The sequence below is a fragment of the Ammospiza nelsoni genome, chromosome 2, assembly GCF_027579445.1.
Source record: "Ammospiza nelsoni isolate bAmmNel1 chromosome 2, bAmmNel1.pri, whole genome shotgun sequence".
NCBI lineage: Eukaryota > Metazoa > Chordata > Aves > Passeriformes > Passerellidae > Ammospiza > Ammospiza nelsoni.
Window position 1 is genome coordinate 40578868 of NC_080634.1, and position 20656 is coordinate 40599523.

Here is a 20656-nt window from a genome sequence, read left to right on the forward strand (position 1 = left end):
CTTGCAAAACAGTGGGGAAACTGCCATGCCTCTCATGCAAAAGATTAATCATAGACTGTGTGCTGTCTTTGTTAAACAAAAACATGTCTCGCTTAAACAGCTTAAAAGTTACCTCCTGTGTGATGCAGTCAGGGTGGGGGCCAAAAGTCAGACGTCTAAGGAGTCGAATCTTTGAAGAAGCAGCTGCTTTTTTTTTTTTTTTTTTTTTTTTTTTCCCTTGTAAATCCTAGCATAAACTGCTGCAGCTGATCTGGGAGCAGGATGCTTACACGAGACTGCTGCTGCAGAAGGGAAGGGAAGGGACAAGCTGTTGCTGGGCAGATTAGTGGGGGAAGCCGGGAGTACTTCAGGTGGAGAAGGAATAGCCTGCTGTTGCCAGCCGAGGGAGCTGTTCGGGTGCAAGCTTGAATTTTAGATCCAGACATTTTCTCTGGAATATAAGGAGCCTAGTTGTGTAACTGCTGCCCTAAAATACCTGTGAGGACCAGGCACTTTATTCCTAGGTCTGACAACAGCTTGGAGAAACCTACGTAGGTGCTGTCTGCCTCTTCACTGTGTTTAATCTCAGGAGGTAGGGCTATATCCAGAATTACTAAACAGAAAAAACAGGAGTAGCAAGACTTGTGACGAGGCAACAAAAGTTTATTTGGAATTTTTACACACAGATTTATTAAGGAATGCTTCAGAAATACATGAAAATGCTGTAGGGATTGATTTTCAATCCAGGAGTGTAATTCCTCAAAATTGCATTTATTGTGATCCATCTTGTCCTAAACATCTGAATTGAAGGTAATGCAGCATAGAGGATTGGATTTTTATTAATCTCACCAAAATACAGAGAAATGGTAAAACGTAAAAAAATTTGCAGGTGGTGGGGAGGAGGCAAATAGAAAGTCCTGGCACAGGGACTTATCCTCTGCTTGCAGAGAATGTGTCTAATCTTCATTAAAAAATTCAAAGCCTGCTTGGCATGGATCCTAGATGTGTAGTAGTTTGTTTAGCAAAGATGGCAAGCTCACTCTACATTAATTCCTAATGGTTTATTGCAAAATGTTCTATAATGATGATGTGCTTGAGCTGTTAATTGATTATGAAATGCCTTGAGATCTTTATGAAAAGCATAAGATACAACTATTATTGGATCATGCCGCTCATTAACTTTAAAGAAAATAAATGTGCTGTAATGCCAACTGTCCTGTAAACCTCTTCTGTTTGGAAATATTTTTATGTCATCCTTCTTTTCTCTGGTAGTATTAGTGTTTGCTGCTTGTTCAAATTCCAGCACATTCAGGGAGATTAAGGGCCTGAACCAATCTGACTGAAGTCAACCTGAATTGTTCCCACTGAATACAGAAGAAGTTGGAGCAGTCCTTGTTTGCTCTGTCCAAGTCTGAAAAGAAAATCTCTGGAAGATTGTGACAGTCATGAGACTTTCCAAAGAGAGGGGACATGAAAATCCTTGTTTCTGAACTCAGAGAACTACTTTATCCTAGAACTGTTCCAAGCTCCCTGCTGTCTTTAGTCGTCAAAAAAATTCTGCATAAATGGTGAGGTGTAGGAGATTGGGACAGTGTTTTCTGTGATACCATTTCATCTGGCATACTCAAGGTCTGGGTATTATTGCCCCATAACCTGGTTTCAAGAGGAGTTTGAATTCTCAGGGTACTACTGAGACATGGTTAGGTGACACTGGCCACTGCATAAAGGCCAATCCAGGAAAGGAGATTAATGAGTGGGATTTTTACCTTGTTCTGAAGGGAGCTTAGGGAAAATCTTGGCAGTGAGCCTCTGTGTAGGGCTGAATTTCAGCTCCAGTTCTCACACTTGCAGCAAGTCCATCATAAATGGAGAGCTGAGAATTTCTATAATTAATACATTAGAACTAATTTAACTGGAGACATGAAAGTTGTATTTTTAAGCATTTTTACCTTATACCATTTCAGAAATAATGCTGTTGCCACCAGTTATTTGGGAGCAAACGTGTTGCAAAAAAACTTTCAATTTTATTGGAAATAGTGTAGACCCCTAATTTCTGCAGAGCATTCTGTCTAGGGAAGTCAGCAGACTCCTGCATTACTCCAGACCTCAAATGCTGACAGGTAGTACTGGCACTCTGGAAGGTGAAAGTGAATTCTGGATATTCATAAGTAAATTGAAGTAACTGATGTCCCATTGTTCTTTTGCTTTCAATCAAAAAATTAAGAGAAAGAGAGATAGGAAATCCCCCCAAATGTAATGAAGTATTTGCATATAAAAAGACTTTTAACTTACATTCTTTGCTCATTGGCAGTCTTTGGAAGCCCATCATTCCTTTCTGATGTTAAACTTACTCAGAAAAAAGTTCACATTTCTGGGGAAGTAGAAGTTTGTTTTAAAAATTTATTGTTGTTCATTTATTTTCACAGGATGCAGACCTTTCCAGACAGAACAATTGTTTCTAGACACGAGCAGGAGAAAAATGTCAGATTCTGTGGTGCTGTGTTGTTTTGGTTTTTTTTAAATATCCCAGATAAATGTTTATAGACGCTATATCAGTAGAAAATCTTACTATGGCAGCAAAGGAAATGTGGATGTTTTCAGTTTCTCATCCTGAGTGTGCAGCTTTGTGACTAGATAACCATGAACAAATGACTTATTATATCAAGGACTAAAGTTAGTGTTATTTCTACTGGTGTAAATCTGGAATAACTCCACAGAAGTCAATGGAGTTACAATGCTAATCCAATATTGTTTCCTCATCTGTAAAAGAGGTTAATGACATTATCCTCTCTTGGGGAATATGTCAAGGATATTTAGTTAATGTTGACTCTGTAAAATGCTAATTAATTGTTAGTGCAAAAATTTGTACTTTACAGGTGAAAGAAACAGCACACAAGGTACTCATGCTTAACCCACTCTGCTCTAGATAGATTGGCTTTCATTACAACATCTCAAACAATTTTCCCATTATCTCTTTCATTTGGGAGGCAAGACTGATCCATTCTATTAGGAAAGCAACCAGATGCATGTAAATAAATTAACACTGAAAGAGTACCAAGCGTAGCATGTGCATATGTCCTACACTATGCAGCTTGCTTGTGTACCGGTCCAAGGAGAACATTGTAAATTTAAAATAAGCAGCTTTGATTCTGCTAACTAATTTGTTGTTATATATAGACTGAGAGAGAATAAAATATACACAGACAAAATGGTGGACAGATAAATAATTACTGCCAGAAGTGATCTGCAGCTTTCAGGCAATCCTTTTAACATTTTTCTGTCTCATTATTTCTGTATATAAATGAGAAGTGTCTTTGTAAGAAGCTGCATGAAAGCCCTGGTACATGTCTTTCCAATGCAAACAGAAATATGACTGTAATTCTTAGTAACTCAGAATTAGCAATTTATGAAGCACTCATGGGACACTGTCACAAAGCAAGCAGAAGCATGCAAAACTGCAATAGCAGTAATTTCCACTCCTGTTTTGAGGTTCATGCTGGTAATTCTCTATGCATTTTTCACAAGTGGGTGCATAATTCCCATTTTGCAGATGTGGAAAGGGATGGTCCTGGGGCAAGTGCCTTGCCTGAACAAAACAGTGGTGAAGGAGGTGCAAGGAAGCCATGCAGAGAAGAAAGGGGCAGGAGTGAGGGTGGCATTTCCAGCAGCAGGCATCCCACAGAGCTGCTCCCATACCCACTTTCTCACATGGAAAGAGAAACTTGGCCTACCAGTTCCCATCATCTATCCACTGACATTAGATTAAAGGTAGAGAACAGAAGAATACCACATAAAATAGCATCAAGGAGCTCTTCCTTATGAATGACCAACTCAAATATTGGGATCTCCTGGATTTTTTCAAGTGCTACTCTTTTCAACAGATGTTTTCATTGCATCTTCAACTAACAGACTCCCAGTCTCCTTTTGTTACTCCCTCTACCTAGTGCTGCAGTGATGAGGAGGCTGACTGAGCAGCTCTCATGTTCTAATCTTTCCAGGGGAAATCTTTCCCTTGAATCTGGTCTGTAGGACACTGTAATTTTCCAGCATAAACCAGCCCAGGTTTCTGTTCAGTCTGCAAGGACTGGTGAAAACAGACAGTGATGGTTAAAGCTTCCTTCTGTCTTAGCCATGTGACTGCGTCCAGTGAGATAAAATTTCCAGAGAAAAACATTGTTAACCAATAATTGTTTTGATCAATAATATTTTTACATGGAACTCTTGAGCTGGCGTTCAGTGGCTTTGGGCACCAGCTGCCAAGTGTCTACACAGGATTTCAAGCTGGCTTGTTCCATTCATGCCATGAGAGCTACACTGCTGCTGGTTCCTCAGTCATCATGATACACAGCCTGGGTTTATTAACATGACATAAGGAGATGCTAGACTTACCTTTATTGCCAAAACATTTGCCAATGAAAACCCAAAAGTTCTACAACAATCACTGGAAATCACACTCTGAGAAAACATTTTATTTCCAAAATTAGGGTTTTGTATATTCACATGCTAAAAGGAAAAGCAGCAACAATATTTCCTCTAAAGTTTTAATTTAGAAAAGAAAATAATAAAGTAACTTTTTCAGTAGCTTCTATAAATTAGCAATAGCACTGATTTGGCCAACTTGTCCTTAAAATGAGCTCATTAAATCTAATTGTACACACTGTATAGCAAAGAATCATATGAAAAAAATCTCTGAGTTTTATGTCCAATTAAAAGAATACTCTGTGGTGTTCAGCACTGATTCCCGTGGTGGATGTCTGCCAAGATACATTTAACTAAAATTAATACACTTCAAGATAGAATCAGCCCTGACAACAGGGAAGTAATCTATTAGAGGTAATAACTCAAAGATCACAGCAAAATGGCATGTGAAAAGAAATCATAAACTTGGGAAATTGTCGATTTTTATTAAAATTTCTTATCTCTGATTTAAACAGATGGCTTAGTAGAAGAGATTAAGATATTTGTAAGATTTTGTAATTTGACCATCGTGAATCAAAATGAATGAACACATGCCTTGCAAGTAGAAAATAGGGCTAATATCCTCCCCTACAGTCAAAAGCAAAGCAAAAATGCACAACTAAATAATGTGAGGATGAGCTTCAGAGTGCCAATTTATGCATCAGGAAGTCTGGACTCAGCAGGGGAACCCAAATAACTAAATGATGCATGTCAGTTCCATATTCCCAGAGAAAATAATTGGACACCATGCAGGGTAGCCCAGAATGCCACACAACAAAGGCTTAGTGGCTGGCCAGTATGAGATCCTCGGGATTACAGGTGTCTGAGCAGTGCCCTGTTCCTGCACCTCAGAGCTTCTTTCTGCCCAGGACACACTGCACAGAGCCTTTCCCCAGAGCAGTGGCCTAGCTGAACATGGCTCATTCTTTCCAGGTGAATGGAATGGCTGAAGGACAAACCTAACCTGGAGTCTTGACTCATTTGTTCACTTTGAAAGTTCATCTCATGACTGCCTGGTGTAAAATGCAATGATCATTCAGAGCACAGCAGAGAATTCAATCTTGGCCTGATTTCCAGGGCCCCTCCCCTTTCTCTCTGGCATTACCCTGTCTGCTTTCTTTGCAGTCTCATTCCTGGACTTGCAGCAGCCCCTTTGGCACAAGATGTGCCCCTAAGAGACTTTTCTAGTCTGAGACAGAGCACTTTCAGGTTAAGGATTAACCCCAAATCTCCACTGCCCTGGGTAACCACTAAGCAACAGGACTGAAGAAGCAAAAGCAGCATCACTTCTGTAAAGGGTAACTTGGTTGTCATGCTTTACAGTCCTTATGTGGTATATATTTAAGTTTATAGCTCACATAGCTATTTCTGGTTCCATCATGGTGGACTTCTGTTTTCACCAAGCAGGCACCTACTTTCACAGAAAAGAGCAATACACAGAAGTCTCATTTCGAGTGTTGAGAGAGCTTCCAAGTCAAGTAGGACCATGCCATCTCCAAGAGTAGGTTTTCTGTGGAACATGGGATTTTGAAGATGAATTTCTTGTGTTCTTCCCAACTTCCTGTCTCTAGGCACTGAAGGGATGTCCCTAGAATTGCTCCTGGCTGCAAAGCATGACACCAGCTATGGGGCAGATGCAACCAAAGGACAAACTTGAGTTTCATACTTAAAACTTTACCTCCACAACTTTCGTCACATTTTGTTAGCTCAGTTCTATATGGCCTGAAATGGACAGCATGCTTCAATATACTTGTCAAATGCCTTCCCTCTGTGAATCAGGATTTCTCAGAACAAAACCTCCTATTAAATCTTTAGTATTTTAGAGTAGAGATTAAAAGACCACATGCAGTGGTAGCTAGCAAGCAACAAGAAACTTATGTTTTCAGTAAACCTGCATATATTTGTATCTCCTATCACTGCAGTACCTGAAGGATTTATTGCCTTTATATAGCATTAGTATTAACCTAATTTTATACTGGTCACTGAAGCTCAGCTTTTTGAGTCCCAGTCCAGTGTCTTCCAGTAGCTCAGGCATTCTGTTTTTAACTTGATTATTGTTTTTTCTGCTAGTGTTGCTTTTCTGGAAATAGAATCACAAACATAAACATTGTCTAATTCTGTCTCCTTCATTCTTAAACCAGTGTTCATTTCCATGGAATGAAATTTAACTTTTGGCAGAGGACTGAGCAGCAGATCTAAGCATATTGACAAGCACTGATTGGCCATGCATGCAAAGAATTCAACCTTGGCCAGTCTTTTTCATCCAAACAATCTCAGTGTCTCTCAGTGATTTGTGCCTGGCTGTTCCCTGCCACCTGCACTGGAATGAGATGCCTGACCAGGCAACCCAGTCTATCTGAAAGGAAGTTAACAGATAATATGCAATAAAGCTTTATTGTTTCCCCAGTATGTGTTTACTCTGTATCACAGAGAATCCATTTGTCAAATATTAATTGAATTCTCCAACATTTGGCATATTTGCATAAGTATTATGAGATAGGGCATTATCTCCCTTGGTGTTATACCCATTTCCTTTAGATGGTCTCTCTTTGATCCATTAATCATGTTTCCTGTATCCTCCCACAGAAACTTAATTGCTCACATCCTGTAGAACCCACTCACAAAGAAAGGAATTAGCTCTATGTAAATCTAAGGTTATTACCTTGCCTCTATAAATGTAAAACAATTAAATTATCCTCTACAAAGGACAGTGATAAAATTCCAGATGAGCATTGATCACCCACAGAAGCAGATTGAGGCGATTTTATTGGACCAGTGGGGAAAAAAGTGGTTTTGCTCTACTAAGGACATTACTGGGGCAAATGATACTGCTGTCTATGTCTGTCCCTGCTACTGCTGCTGTCCCCTCCACTGACTTCAGTATTACTTTAATATCTGAATCAAAGAGTTAGATTCAATAGATGCCTCCAATTTTAGGGCTGATGTAGCCTCATACTGGTGGGTACACCACTTGGGCTTTGCTGGAACCTCGAGGCTTGATCTAAAGATGTGAGTACACCATTAGGGAACCATGTAAAGTCAAAGAAAATACATAGAAAATACTGAGAAAAGGAATGCATCTTGAATTCCACCTTTCAGATCTGTCGGGATATGATTTTCAGAATATGTATCTTTAGCCTCAAACATCTACTAAATATTGGAATCAGCATGAAAAAACAAAAAAGCCTTCTTGAGTACACAAGATGGTGATGTACATATACCTATATAAATTAAAAAGACATAATTCCTGAATCTTGTTCAAGTTTGGATTCTGAGCCTTTTAGTCCTGTCAACATCAGAAGAGCTTGGGCATATAAAGATCAGCAAATCTAGAAGCTCATGGATCTTTAGCATTGAAAAATATTAACAGCTTCTAGACTTTGGTAACTTAGCAAGGCTTTCAGGATCAGGATTCTGGGATTTAGTTCCATTTATCAGATCTACCCAAAACCTTAGGCCAGCATTACAGGCACAAAAATCTCTCATCTTGTAGAAAACAGAAGCCAAGAGTCCAGTTTACCAAACTAGCATCTGAATCAGCAGTAGCTTCATTACACATTTGTTTTCCTCAGACTTGACTCTAAGTTTAATTTTTTGCAATCACTAAAGACCCTTTGTTCTTTCACCCTTCCTTGTTTTCTATAATATTTAGCAAAATTATGACAGAAAATGTCTCTGTGTATTTAGAGAGATTGGTTTCTGTTAAAGATTAAATGGGAGCAGTAAGAATCTGTACATCACTACTCCATGTTCACTGCTTTCTTCTGAACTCATTTGTTCTCTTTTCAGCTTTTCCAAATTACTTCTCTTGGTGCAAATTCGTTCTCACTTCTTGTAAATTTTTCTTCACCACCCACTCCTTTTGTAAGGTTCTCTTTGGATGAAACATATATTTCATCCATAAAGCCTTTTAATGACTTCATCTATATAATCAGTTTCTTTCTACTAAAGAAAACATCAAAGTTAATCTGCAGTAGAAGTGTAATCTGCTATATCACAAGTCTGTCTGATCATACAGTCTCTTTGATTTACAGCATGAAGGTCTTGATCAAACCAGGCTCCACTCTTTTACACTGTGAACACTTTTGCTGGTATTTCATAGACAATATTAAGATGTTATAACAGCTATCCAAGAATAATGACACGTACTTTCCCAAGAGGAGACCTGCAACCTGTATCATATCCTGTATGTCACCCACTGTACAGGTGAGTTGTCAGAGAGATAGCAGAAGCCAGCATTAAGGAAAGGGAGTATCTAACACACATTTTTAATTGCTTTATATATAAATGACTGCTAAGACACCAAAAAGAATTCTGGGCTTCTGGGCTTGAATTAATCAATATATTGGCAGGTCCTGACAATTTCATTTTTTATGATTTTATCCAGAGCCTTAATTAAACCTCTTCCTCAGAGACTTGTAGACTTAAAGCCTTAAGCTATTCTTCAGGTTGTCTTTGCATTAATTTTTTTGTTCATGGCACAGCATTTGGATGCCCATCTGATAGAAACTGAAGCTTGTGAAAACTCCCATGCCTCCTGTATAAAATGTAATAAATGTAATCCATCAAATGGAGGGGGCAAACAATACAGAATAAGTCAAATTAGGTTGGAGAAAAAGTAATCATTTTGAAATTACTAATAATGTATGACTAAACTAATAAAGCATTTTTCATCACATAAGGAGGGCTTTCCCTACAATGCAAAATTTCAAGCCACTTAAGAGATCTTGCTGGAGTAGAATCTGTTTTATAACAGACATCAAGAAATCCAGTTTTCTGCTTGAAACTATCTGCAATAAAGAAAGGAATGCTCAATATAATTTGTGAAATTGAATAGAAGTAGATATTAGAAGAAGCAGCTCAGGAAGGTTAGCCAAACAAGATATGGCACAGTAGTTGAGAAAAGCTGGCAAAGACCAGCTGTCAACTCACTGGACTGAGCATAATTGGCCTATTAGTGCACATAGTTACTATGCATATTTTAAGAACTGGAGAAAATTCTGTGTATGGTTCTCATATATTTTAGAAGGCTGAATATATGGGAACAAGGTTACAAGAATTTTAGCAAATGAATATGCACACACCAAGTTTTCATTGAAGAAGTCTACACATGCTGGCATCACTGAGTAACTGCGCAGACTGGTTCTGAGGATACACAATAGGTACACAAGGTTCCTTTTTGTCTGTAAAAACCTGAATCCAGCTCAGTTCTGTTGGCTTCAAGGTTTGGGAGGGTTCATGTGTTTGAGAGCCCATTTTAAAATGACCTCAGGCAGCATGGTGGTTCATGCATGAATGATAAGTTCTTAGTCACTTGTTGCTGCTCTTACCACCCCAAGGCTGGTTGTTTTCCAGTGACCCAAATCACTAAGCTGGGCTAAGGATGCTGGGTGAAATCCCAGGAGCATTTGTGACAGAGAATGAGGTTGGTTTCCTAATAAGAACTTCTAGAACAATGTCATAGGACAGCCTGCCTTTTTTTTTTGTCTGTAAGACAACATCATATATGTCCAAAACCACATCTGAATTTACAGATATTTCCTTCCAGAACAATAATTTTAGGCTGTACACTGTATTTAATTACACATAATTATCCTTTTGCCAGCTACATAGCCTTTTATTCCTCATATTTTACTTCTTTTTTAATTTCTTTTTTTAAACTATAGAATCTTTATTTTGGACAGAATCTGCACCTTGAGAATTTGTACAGGCACAGCTCTGGATACAGTTGCTTTGGTACTGAAGAGCGTAGCTTTGCAGCTTTCTATTACATGACACTGAGTATAATAACAAAAGCTATTCTTCCACATCTGTCAAGAAAATTTATCTCCAAATCAGTCTCAGGCAGAAACTATTACAGGCTGTGCATGCACAGGCTGACCATGGTAGATTAGTCAGCCTCAGAAATAAAGATTAGCCCTTCTTCCTTCTTAGGAAACTCCATGTCTTTTTGCAAAGCTTACACAGGAATGCATTTATTGCAAACTATTTAACAAGAGCACTTTGCAGTTTTGAAAATGTAGGAACTGCAGGATTACAAACATTTGTAAAACCAGATCATATCAGCTCCTGGCAGTCACGATAATTAGACATCAGGTGCCAGGTGCTAAAAGAGAACAGCATGGGAGAAGTAATCACACATCAAACTAAAATGAACCATAGGGGAACTTTTAAGATTATATGACAGTGTGGGATGTGACATTGAGGAATACTGAATTCAGAGAAAGGCCAATTCAGACTGAGAGAAATTCTCATTTCATTCTGATACTTCAGTTCTCAGCAAGAAGGAGACTAGAAACAGAAAACTGCTGTAATGTATAATGATGTGTTAGAGGACTCAGGACAGGGGGATTTCATGTCTGAATATGACATGTTTTTTAAAGCTCTTCCTTCAGGGTTTTTCAAGGAGAATACTTAATTCATGCAGGGTGCCAAGTCCTGTGCAAGGGTGAGCTGTCAGATGTTTGTACTATTCCATTACTAGCTTGCAGAAATCCTTTAAAACCAGGGCTTCCCTGATAAATATGCAGAAAAGCCTACAAAGTCATCTTTCCCTTGTGCAAATGAGAGCCGTGAGTGGACAGCGAAGAATTTCTGATGAAGAAAGGAGCAAGTGTTCCTGTGTGGCAGTAAAAGATATAGGTTGCTTATGCTGCTCTGCTCCACCTGCCCATGAGACAGGGAATATTTTCTCTCAGGCCACACAAGGTCAAGTCCAGCCTCAGGGATCTCACATTCAGACCAAAGGGCCCCACAGAGCACACTGAGGCAAGGTACCTGTGCCAAAATCTCTCACAATGGTTCATCTAGTGATGGAATAAAACTCTGTGATAGGGAAGTGCAAACAGTCTGCTCTCAAAAGACATATTCTGGAGCAGCACACGGCCTGTACTGTGATTTGAGGTCCTGTCTGTGCACTGCAGGCCAACTCATTTGTGGCTTTCACAGTCATGCAACCCCTCTTCAACTTCAAATGCATTAAATTAATAGGATTTCTTTCAAATCTGTGTTTTCATGTAAATTCACTCTGAGACTTTTTTACATATGAAATTCAAAGTATCCAATGGCCATCTTGGGACCTTGTAGATAATTCCTGCAAGTGTAATTTCTTTTCCTCAAGAGGAATGTGACCAATAATTGAAGCTCAGTACCTCCAGTTTCATATATCCCTGATTAAATGCACCAGTACTGCTGCAGCACTATTCACCTTTCATAAAAGGAACACCATCTGCTTCTCAGGGGGAAGGAATTAATGCAAGCCTGTAATACTGTAATTCAAGTGTGTGTAGTAAAAAGTAGAAAACATTACAGTATTAAAATTCCTGATTTTCAGTATATGCATGTAAATTAAGCAGTAGCAGAAATAATTCTGCAAGACAATGACAGAAAGCACCCTTGAAACAAAATTCTTACCCAGCACATATTGGTTTCATAATAGGCTTTTTATTCAACAGTATAATTGAGGAGCATATATTTGACCTCTTTCACATTTTGTAAGTAGAGGATTAAAATCCATAATCTCAATTACTCTCTTAATAGACTATCTTGACTTTTTTTTCACCTGTTGACCTGCAGGATAAAGCTATTTACAAGTGATGTTATTGAGGAGAACACTGCCATAATGAAAATGCTGAAGGACAAAAAAATCCAATAAGGAGACTAGAAAACACATTTGGAAGTGCACTTCTCAAGTCTAAATTATTCAATGTGCATACTGTGAAACAACTGTGTGTCTAATGTACAATCAGGTATTAACTTGGTGCCAGCTATTCTAGTCAGTAGTTTGCAGCAAGTTGCAGGCATTTGTCAGAAAGCAAAAGTCTGTGAACAGTTGAGCAGTGAAATGCAGAAGGCAGGGAAGAAAGCACATTAAACTGCTATGTTAACTCTTTTCCTTATGCTGACGTCTTTTCTCTTGCAATTCTGTATTTTTTTAGTCTATTTCCTGTGCAGTCATGCATCTGCATGCACCAAACCACTAAGTTTTAGTGAGTAATCTCAGCCCTCCTGGTTTCAGTCCTGTAGGGCACAATATGGTGGGTTACTATTACATTTAGTTCCTAGTATAAAACATTTTTTTCCTTTTTCTGTAAGAAATTGCCAAAAAAGTAGCTGTATTTTGCACTGAAGTTTCATCGCAAGACAACTGATTATCTCCTTTGTGCCTGGTCCAAGTCACAAACATTTCTTTCATTTTTGTAGCAGCAGCTCAGACCCTTGGAATGTGCTTCATTCTCGTGCCTCATCTGTATGTGTAGCAGAATTTTTTCCCTCAATACAAATAAAATTCACATTCCTCACAGATCAAGGTTATCTAATGTCCCACTTTCAAATCCCAGCTGCTGCAAATCTTACACACACAATAAATGGCTCCTTTTAGAAAGAAAGCTGAAGTATGAGGAAGAATCATAGAATGGTTTGGATTGGATGGAATTGTGTGGAAATAGTTATAAAGACAAATTCTAATAATAACTGAGAAAAGCAAAACATGGAAGAAGGCCTTTGAACCTATCCTTTGTTTGCAATTAACCTTTATAAGTCTTAAGTTGATTTAGGAGCATTTGAATTAAAGCTTTAAGGATGTTGTTTTTTGACAGGAACTTTCTGCTTGTAGTTAAGCCTTAAAGAGTTTTGCAATAACAACCTTTTGAAGTATAATTTTAGAATATTGCTTGTAGTAAGGATCTTTGAAACTATAGCTTTAGAATATATATAAAGGAAACATGCAGCTTGAGAAAGGAAGATGAACATCGACTCAAGGATTAATATTTTCAACCAAGGGAAGGTGGACATCACTGTTATGAGATTTATAGTCCTTCCAATCAAAAGGTGGACCCACATCTGGAAACTGAACCTCACCATCTGGCAGACTTCTTCCTTCTTTTGGAAACCAAACCACCACCACCTGGGATACTCCTTTTCTGGGATACAGCCTGAGAAAAACTAAATCACAATAGTGTATAGAATTGTGACGCAAAAATTTGGAATAGAAACTGCCGATGAGTAAAAATTGGGAACTGCTGAGAAAGCTTATGAGTGCCCCTATAAATGCCTGTAAGCCTCAGCTATCGGTGTGCAGTTGGAGGGAAAACTTCCCCCACTGTACCCAATGCTGTATTATTGCTCATACTTTACCATATTAATTCATAAAGTGATTGCTGCTTGAATATTGGCCTAGTCAAGCTTCTAATTTATAACATAAAAGATCCTTGAGGTCCCTTTCCAAGCCAACCCTGTTATAATTCTGATACTTCTTCTACTGACACAAGAAGAGCGCTGAACAGGGAAGCTGCACAGAAGTAACACCAGTGAGGCAGAACTAGCAGGATTCAGTTCTATTCCGCTCTCTCAGCATTTCAGGCTCGCCCAGTGAGTGCCCCTCCCACTCGAGCACTTGGAAACTCCGACAGCGGGCTCCTGAGGCGGTGTTGGAGGGAGCCGCGCTGAGAAACCCCTCCCCTGCATTTATTTCTCCACGTGCGCGCTGAGAGTGCCGCGTTAGGCGAGCGAGGCACTGCCCGCACTTATACAGGCGACGAGGAAGAGGCCGACCACCACGAAGGAACTCCCGAAGGTGCCTCGGGGAACAAATGCCTTCTTCGCGCACAGCGCCGCTTTTATATTGGGCGCGCGCGCCATCCGCCGCCGTCCCGAGTCCCAATTGGCCACCGCGAGACTGGGGCGGGGCTAGAGCAGGAGGTCGGGCGGTAGCGCATGCGCCATTGGCGGCTCGTTGGGGGCGCGCGGTCACGTGGCGGGGGCGGCGGCCGTTGGCGCCTCAGCGAGCGGCAGGGCCCGGGCGGCTGTGGGTGCGTGCGTGAGTGAGGGGAGTTCTGCTCTTCCCTTCCCTTCCCTTCCCTTCCCTTCCCTTCTCCGCTTTCCCTTCCCCCGCTGTTTTACTTTCTCTTCCCTCAGCTCGGGCGCATCCAGGTGCGGCCTCGGCGGGAGCGGCCCTGCGGCCCCGGGGCCCTCTCCGGCCCTCACCACCCGCCTTGTGCTGCGGCTGAGCCCGGGCAAGCGCGGCGTTCGCAATCTCTACTTCTGCTCTTATCCTTTGGACTCAGGCCTTGCATTGGTCATCCTCAACATTTTTCCCTCTTTAGGAATGTGTGTGTGTGTGTGCGTGTGAGAGAGAGAATGTAGTAATTTGCTTCTTAATTTTTTGCCGTGATAAACTTCTGTAGCTCATCGGGTGACTAAGGGAGGGCTGGCAGGATCCAGGATGCTACTGTCCCTCTTTATGCTATAAAGAGCTTGGGATTCATTGCTTTAATAACCCTTTTCCGAGAGTATCTCATGGATCTTCGGCTTTACACATCACCTGATTTCTTTAGAGTGTTGTTATTTTATCTGTGATACCGTGTCTATAAATACACCAAGATCATAATATATGATGCTGAAAAGAATTGTTTCCTGGTGTGTCGTGTTGGTTAAGCTCTTTGGTGCTATATGAATAGCTCACTAGATTTTTTAGAATTGGCAGTAGCTTTTGAAAGTCTTTGCTTGTTTTGTGCGAATATTTTCAGGGTTATAAGTATTTAAAGATCCGGTTAAAATCTTACTTGATTTGAGGGCAGGGGAATTTTAGTCTTTCACAGTAAAATCTTGAGGGAAATACAATTTGAAATTTTTCTTCTTAGGAAAACTTGAATAAAAAGTCGTTAGTGAGCAGTTTCAGCTTTCCAGTGAAACGCTTGGTCCGCAGCCTGTTGCTGGAGTTACAGTCTGTACGGCAGAAAACCTTGGAGTGCAGCCAAAAACACCAACAAAATTGCTGTTGTGTCTTACATCTTCTCTTCAACAGTTATGAGAGTATTTCAGTACAGATCGCCTGAGTGACCAGCCTGCTTTGCTGTGGGGTGTGCTTTTCGGTAGTTGGTGGGTTTGTTTTTAAATCTTCCCAGGAGCAGAGTGGTGTTCACCCTTCACTTTGCAAATGTTGGTGCCTGGTCCATAGAATAGACTGTGAATGTCATCCTGTTTCAGTGTTTGGTGCATAGCTCAAAGGAGTTCAAAAGCATTATTTTTTGTGACTGTGACAAAGACAGAGCCAATGCTGTTGATTGCAGTTAAGAGTCATTAAGGTTGGAAAAGACTTCTGAGATAAAGTCCAGCCTTCAGCTGGGACAGATGTGAACAGTTGTAGCTCTCACGTTTGAGAGCATAATGATAGAGTTACATTATGGTAGTATCCTGTCTTTACAGCTGTTTTGCCAGTGTCATTTATGCACAATTTCTCTTTTTCTTTGCATTGTTCTCACAGAAGTTGATAAGTTAGCATATCCAAAGATGAAGAGGAAACTTGCAGCAGCTGGGACATTGAGGCTTAGTCCTAATGAAGAAGCCATGTTCCTGAAAGAAGAATATGAAAGAAGAAGAAAACTAAGGTTGCAGCAGGTATGCCTGTATTTTTCCATGCGTTGTATTTCATTTGATGATGTAACAAATAATTTAGGAAAATTAATTGAAAAGATTATTTCCTGTAAACTAAATTTCAAGGTGATAGTATTGTAGAATAGTGAAAGTTTTAATGTTGGAAAAGACACTGGAGATCTTCATGTCCAGCACTGCCAAGTCCACTGCTAAATCATGTCCCTAAGTGCCACAACTTTGAGCTTTTCAAGGGGTGGTGACTCAGCCACTTCCCTGGGCAGTTTGTTCCAGTGCTTGACAACCTTTTCTTAAAAAAAAAAAGGCCTAAATACAGAGTGGAAAATAATAAACTAGGTTTACTAAGTTTTCAGTATAGTTGCTGATTTTAATCTTGAATTGTAATAGGAGCCTTGCATAGATTATTGTGTTGTGTTTTTGGAGGGAAGGATATTCCAAACAGTGGTTGCAGGTTCTCACTTGTGTGTCATTTTTTGGACTTTAACCAAAGTGTTTAATTAGGATTAAATTTATTATTTTATACATTAATTTTGGAAAAAGGTAACGGCAACTTGAAAGTATTTTCTGAATAGATTGTGAATGGAATAGCTGATGAGATGGAAAGGTGGAAGTAGGGTAAACTGTGTTGTAGAAAGTCTTGCTGCAGAAAGTATTATGCTTTTCTTGAATTGCTGATAAACATAAATGCTATTTCTACAGGTCAGAGAGCAGCAAAAGTATATCTCCTACCAGATAAGGCAGAAGGTAAAGCAGAGGAGAGAAGAACAGTTGCATCAGTTAGAGGAGGCACTGAGAGCTGAATGGCAGAAGGCACAGGATGAGAAGATGAAAGCCCTGGAAGAACTGTATCTGTCAAGCCTAAAGGCGATTGGGGAGGGTCACCGACAGGCCAAGGAAAATGTAAGTGAGCTTGATATTATTGTGTCAGGGTCTCACCCCAGGCAGCAGCCAAGCGCCAGGCAGCTGCTTGCTCCCCTCCTCACCAGTGGGATCTGGGAGAGAATCAGAAGGGTAAAAGCCAGAAAACTCATGGGTTGAGATATAATATAGACAGTTCAATAGGGAAATAGGGAAAGCAAAAGCCACACACAGAGCAAAGCAAAATGAGGAATTGATTCACAGCTTCACATGAGCAGGCAGGTGTTCAGCCATCTCCAGGACAGCAGGAACCCATCATGTATAATGGTTACTTGAGGAAGACAAAGATTGTCACTCCAAACATCCCCTCCTTCCTCCTTATCCCTCCACTTTATGTACTGAGAATGATGCCACATGGTCTGGAATATCCCTTTAGTCAGCTGGGATCACCTGTCCTGGCTGTGCCTCCTCCCAGCCTCCCATGTACCCCACACTCTCTCACCAGTGTGGCAGCACAAGGAGCAGAAAAGGCCTTGGCTCTGTGTAAGCCCTGCTCAACAATAACAAAAACATTTCTATATTATCAACCCTGTGTTCAGCACAAATCCAAAGCACAGCCTCGTACCAACCACTGCGAAGAAAATAATTTCTATTGCAGCCAATACCAGCATATATTGTCAGAGCCAATTTCAGTGTTTTAGAAATTCCAAAATTGCTGATGTTTGGTTTTTCCTTTGACATTCCTGATTTTGAAGTCCTGATACCTAAATAGATAACTTTTTAAACATGGAAATGTTTTTGAAGTGGTTATGTACTTTTTGGCAGGTATCTTCCCACAAGATAGGCCTTGAGAAGACAGACTATCTGTGACAGCTTTTGCTGGGCAGACTTTAAAGTTACTTTGATTGTATTAGCTTGTATGATCATGTGTGTTTGTACTTGGCTAAATTGTACATAATGAGTCAGTATCTCAATTATGCCAGTAATACAGTAATTTTTTCTCCACCATGGATCTTTTTTATGGTTAAGAAAATACATTTAACATTTTTTTCCCTTCGGTGCTCCAGTGACATGGAAAGCCTTGGTAAGGGCTTCAGAGGCCTTTGCCTGCACTGCAAACGGGTGTCACTTTAATTCTGTGCCTACAAACTGGTTTCACTTTCTTTAAAATCCTGTAACTTGTGTAGGCTCTGCTTGAGAGATCATTGAGATTGCTGGGGAGAATTTTTCTATAGTTTGACTCTGAATCAGGTTTACAGAAATCAACCGAAGACTTCTTACATGGATTTTACAAAGTAGCTTACTTCCTGACTTAGTCAGGATCTTCAAAGCCAAGTAAAATAGCATTATGCTTTTCCATTTATCCATGTCTTTTCTTTATAAAGTCCTTTCCAATGCTAGGATAGGTGAGTTAGCAAAAAAATCTGGAACTAGTGTTTTAGGAGGAACAGAGAAATAAAAAATGTCTCTGTTGATGACTGAAGGGTAGTAACACACTTCTTCTACATAGTTTAGTCTGCATTTGCTACAGGATATCTTTTTCATCAAACTGATCTAGAAGAAGCTAGGATTTCTATCAATATTTGGTTAAATTGGCTGAGGGATGTGGCAGGTTCACTGCTGTTTTTGGCAGAGAAGAAGAAAATAAAGATGGCAGAGAAGGAAAAGTTATTAGAGTATTTTAATCTTAATACAGTAGAAGGTACTTTTGAGATTGTGTTTCTCACCAGCAGTATCTAATTTGAAATATCATACTAATAGTATGAGATGTGAGTAAAATTCTGTATTAAGTGATCACAATATTTTAATGTTAAGGAACCTGACTTAGAGGCTCTGGCAAAGCAAGCAGAAGAAAGGAAACAAAGAGCAGAGACGAGACATAGAAAAGCTCTGATAGAGCAGAAGCACCAAAAAGAAAAGTTACTTCGTGAGCAATCCAGGTATGCAATAGTTATTTTGTTTTATTAAGAATGAACTTTACGGTGTCACAAGGTGAAAGGCAAAAATGTTGATGCTTCTTGCTTGGAGCTTTTTCAGTCTTGAAATGTTATGTATTAGATAATTAATGCTCATGGGCAAAGCTTGTGGCTTTTGGTAAAAACCGTATCTTTAAAACCAAGACAAGAATGTCAGATATTCAACCTGGCCCTATGGATTCTCCAGGAGTTCAGTGACAAATGAAATGTTGTCAGGCCAGTTCCTGATGGAGAGTTAACCACCTGTAAAAAGGACCTCGTACATTTGTCATGGTCTTCTTTCTTAGGGTTTTTTTTTTTAATTAAGCAGATTGGACCAAACTTGAGCTGGTATGGAATATGGTCTGTGTCCTCTTGGGCATAGTTGTGTTTGAGTAGAGCTAAGACCTGTAAATTAAGTAGTTAACTGTATCTACACTGAAGCAATTAAAGTGTGTTGAAGTGCACAATGCTTTCTGGAAACCTGGGTCAAAAGCAGAGATTTTGTATTGCTTTTGGGATGCTTGTATATATGAATGTTTTTGCATAACTTGAAGAAGGTAATTTTTAATGCTGCCTTCCAGCCCAAGTTCTGTTGTCTTTTTAGTATGCTTCCCCATGCCTATGGCCCAACCATTCAGTGCAGGTACTTAGGAATCTGATTTCAGGTTTACCTTTTATTTTGCACTGGTCTGTCACTGTTGCTTGAATAATTTTCTGTCTCTCTTCTCTCTTGTGGTTTGTTTTGTTTCTGTCTCCCAAGACGAGCAGATGCACGTAAACGTGCTCTGGAAGTGGAAAGACAAAGAGCAGCCAAAGTTGCAAGCCTCCCACCTCCTCCACCACATCCTTTTGAGGTATGTATCTGTAAAACAACAATGATCACAATTTCAGGGGTACCATATATAAGTATTTGCATATATAAGGAGAGTGGTTCAGCAAAAACCAAAAGAATTATTTAATTAGATATTAGCAGATTTCTTGCTACTAATCTCTTGTTATATGTGAATTTTATTTCTTGTAATCAGACTCTTATTTTTGAAGTTTATCTGTCTTTTTAAACTTTCATCATATGTCATTTTCATTTAGTAGCCCCAGTCATATGAGACTTTACAATGATCTCTCAGCATGTACATTACATGCCTTCTCAGCCTGCTGTCATACTGATGCAGTTACCAGTTTGTTTAGTTCTGTAATAATTCTGTCTTTTTAGCTGTGGGGCAGCTTTGTTGGGGTTATCTTCTCCCTTCAATTTCTTTTTCTTGTAGGGAGTACTAAATAAAGAGGAAGCTCTTTAATTTTCATAGGAAACCATCACCCAAGTCTGTTGGGAGGCTGCAGCCTTCTGAGGTGTGGCTTTGTTACCCCATTTATTCTGCTTTGGTTTCATAGAGCTGGTGCATAGGTGTAGAATTGGCAGTAGGATTGCAGCTCTCAACTGCAGAAAGAACACTTACATGCATTTTTACTCTGGAGTTAACTAACAGAATTTCATGAATGCAGAGTTTAAATTGCCTCGTGGCATGTTGTACCCCTTTAGACCTTCGGGTTCAGGGATATTCAAACTACTGTCTATAAAATAAAGGGTTGAGGTATACTAGCCCCTCTCAGAGCCAGTGAAGCTTTCAAAACTTTTCCCAGCTACATCCCAGCACATTATGTACAGGTTAGAGTGCAGGATGATAAGGGTTTGGTATTGTATCTGGAGAAACTGAGTAAGGTTTGACCCTTCCAGTTTTAAGAATGATTAGAAGGAGTACCCATGACATTTCATTAGTACAGGTTTCTCTCTAGATCTTTTCCTTGGTTGCCCAAAGGTTTTCATCTTGTATAAGCTGGATATGAGTGAAGATTAAAACAAGGGTTGTAAGGGAGTGATAAAGTTTGGGGTTATTTCTCCTGAAGTATATGCTGTATTGAAATTCAGTACATCTGGAATAAGGTCCTGTGTGGTGCAATTCAGGTAAATTCACACACCCTTTCATGCTGCTGTTGCCATCCATGTTGTGCCACAG

General features: G+C 39.7%; 1 protein-coding gene across 1 annotated transcript in view; it reads left to right on the plus strand.

Annotated features, from left to right (window-relative positions):
- The first annotated feature begins 14206 nt into the window (after positions 1-14206).
- Positions 14207-20656, plus strand: part of CEP295 (centrosomal protein 295) — a 44056-nt gene continuing 37606 nt past the window's right edge. Inside the window, exons 1-5 of the mRNA XM_059465975.1 lie at positions 14207-14246; positions 15701-15834; positions 16528-16728; positions 18502-18626; positions 19405-19498. Coding sequence (XP_059321958.1) covers positions 15727-15834; positions 16528-16728; positions 18502-18626; positions 19405-19498 — 528 coding nt within the window. The 5' untranslated portion in view covers positions 14207-14246; positions 15701-15726. The remainder of the gene's footprint in view (positions 14247-15700; positions 15835-16527; positions 16729-18501; positions 18627-19404; positions 19499-20656) is intronic.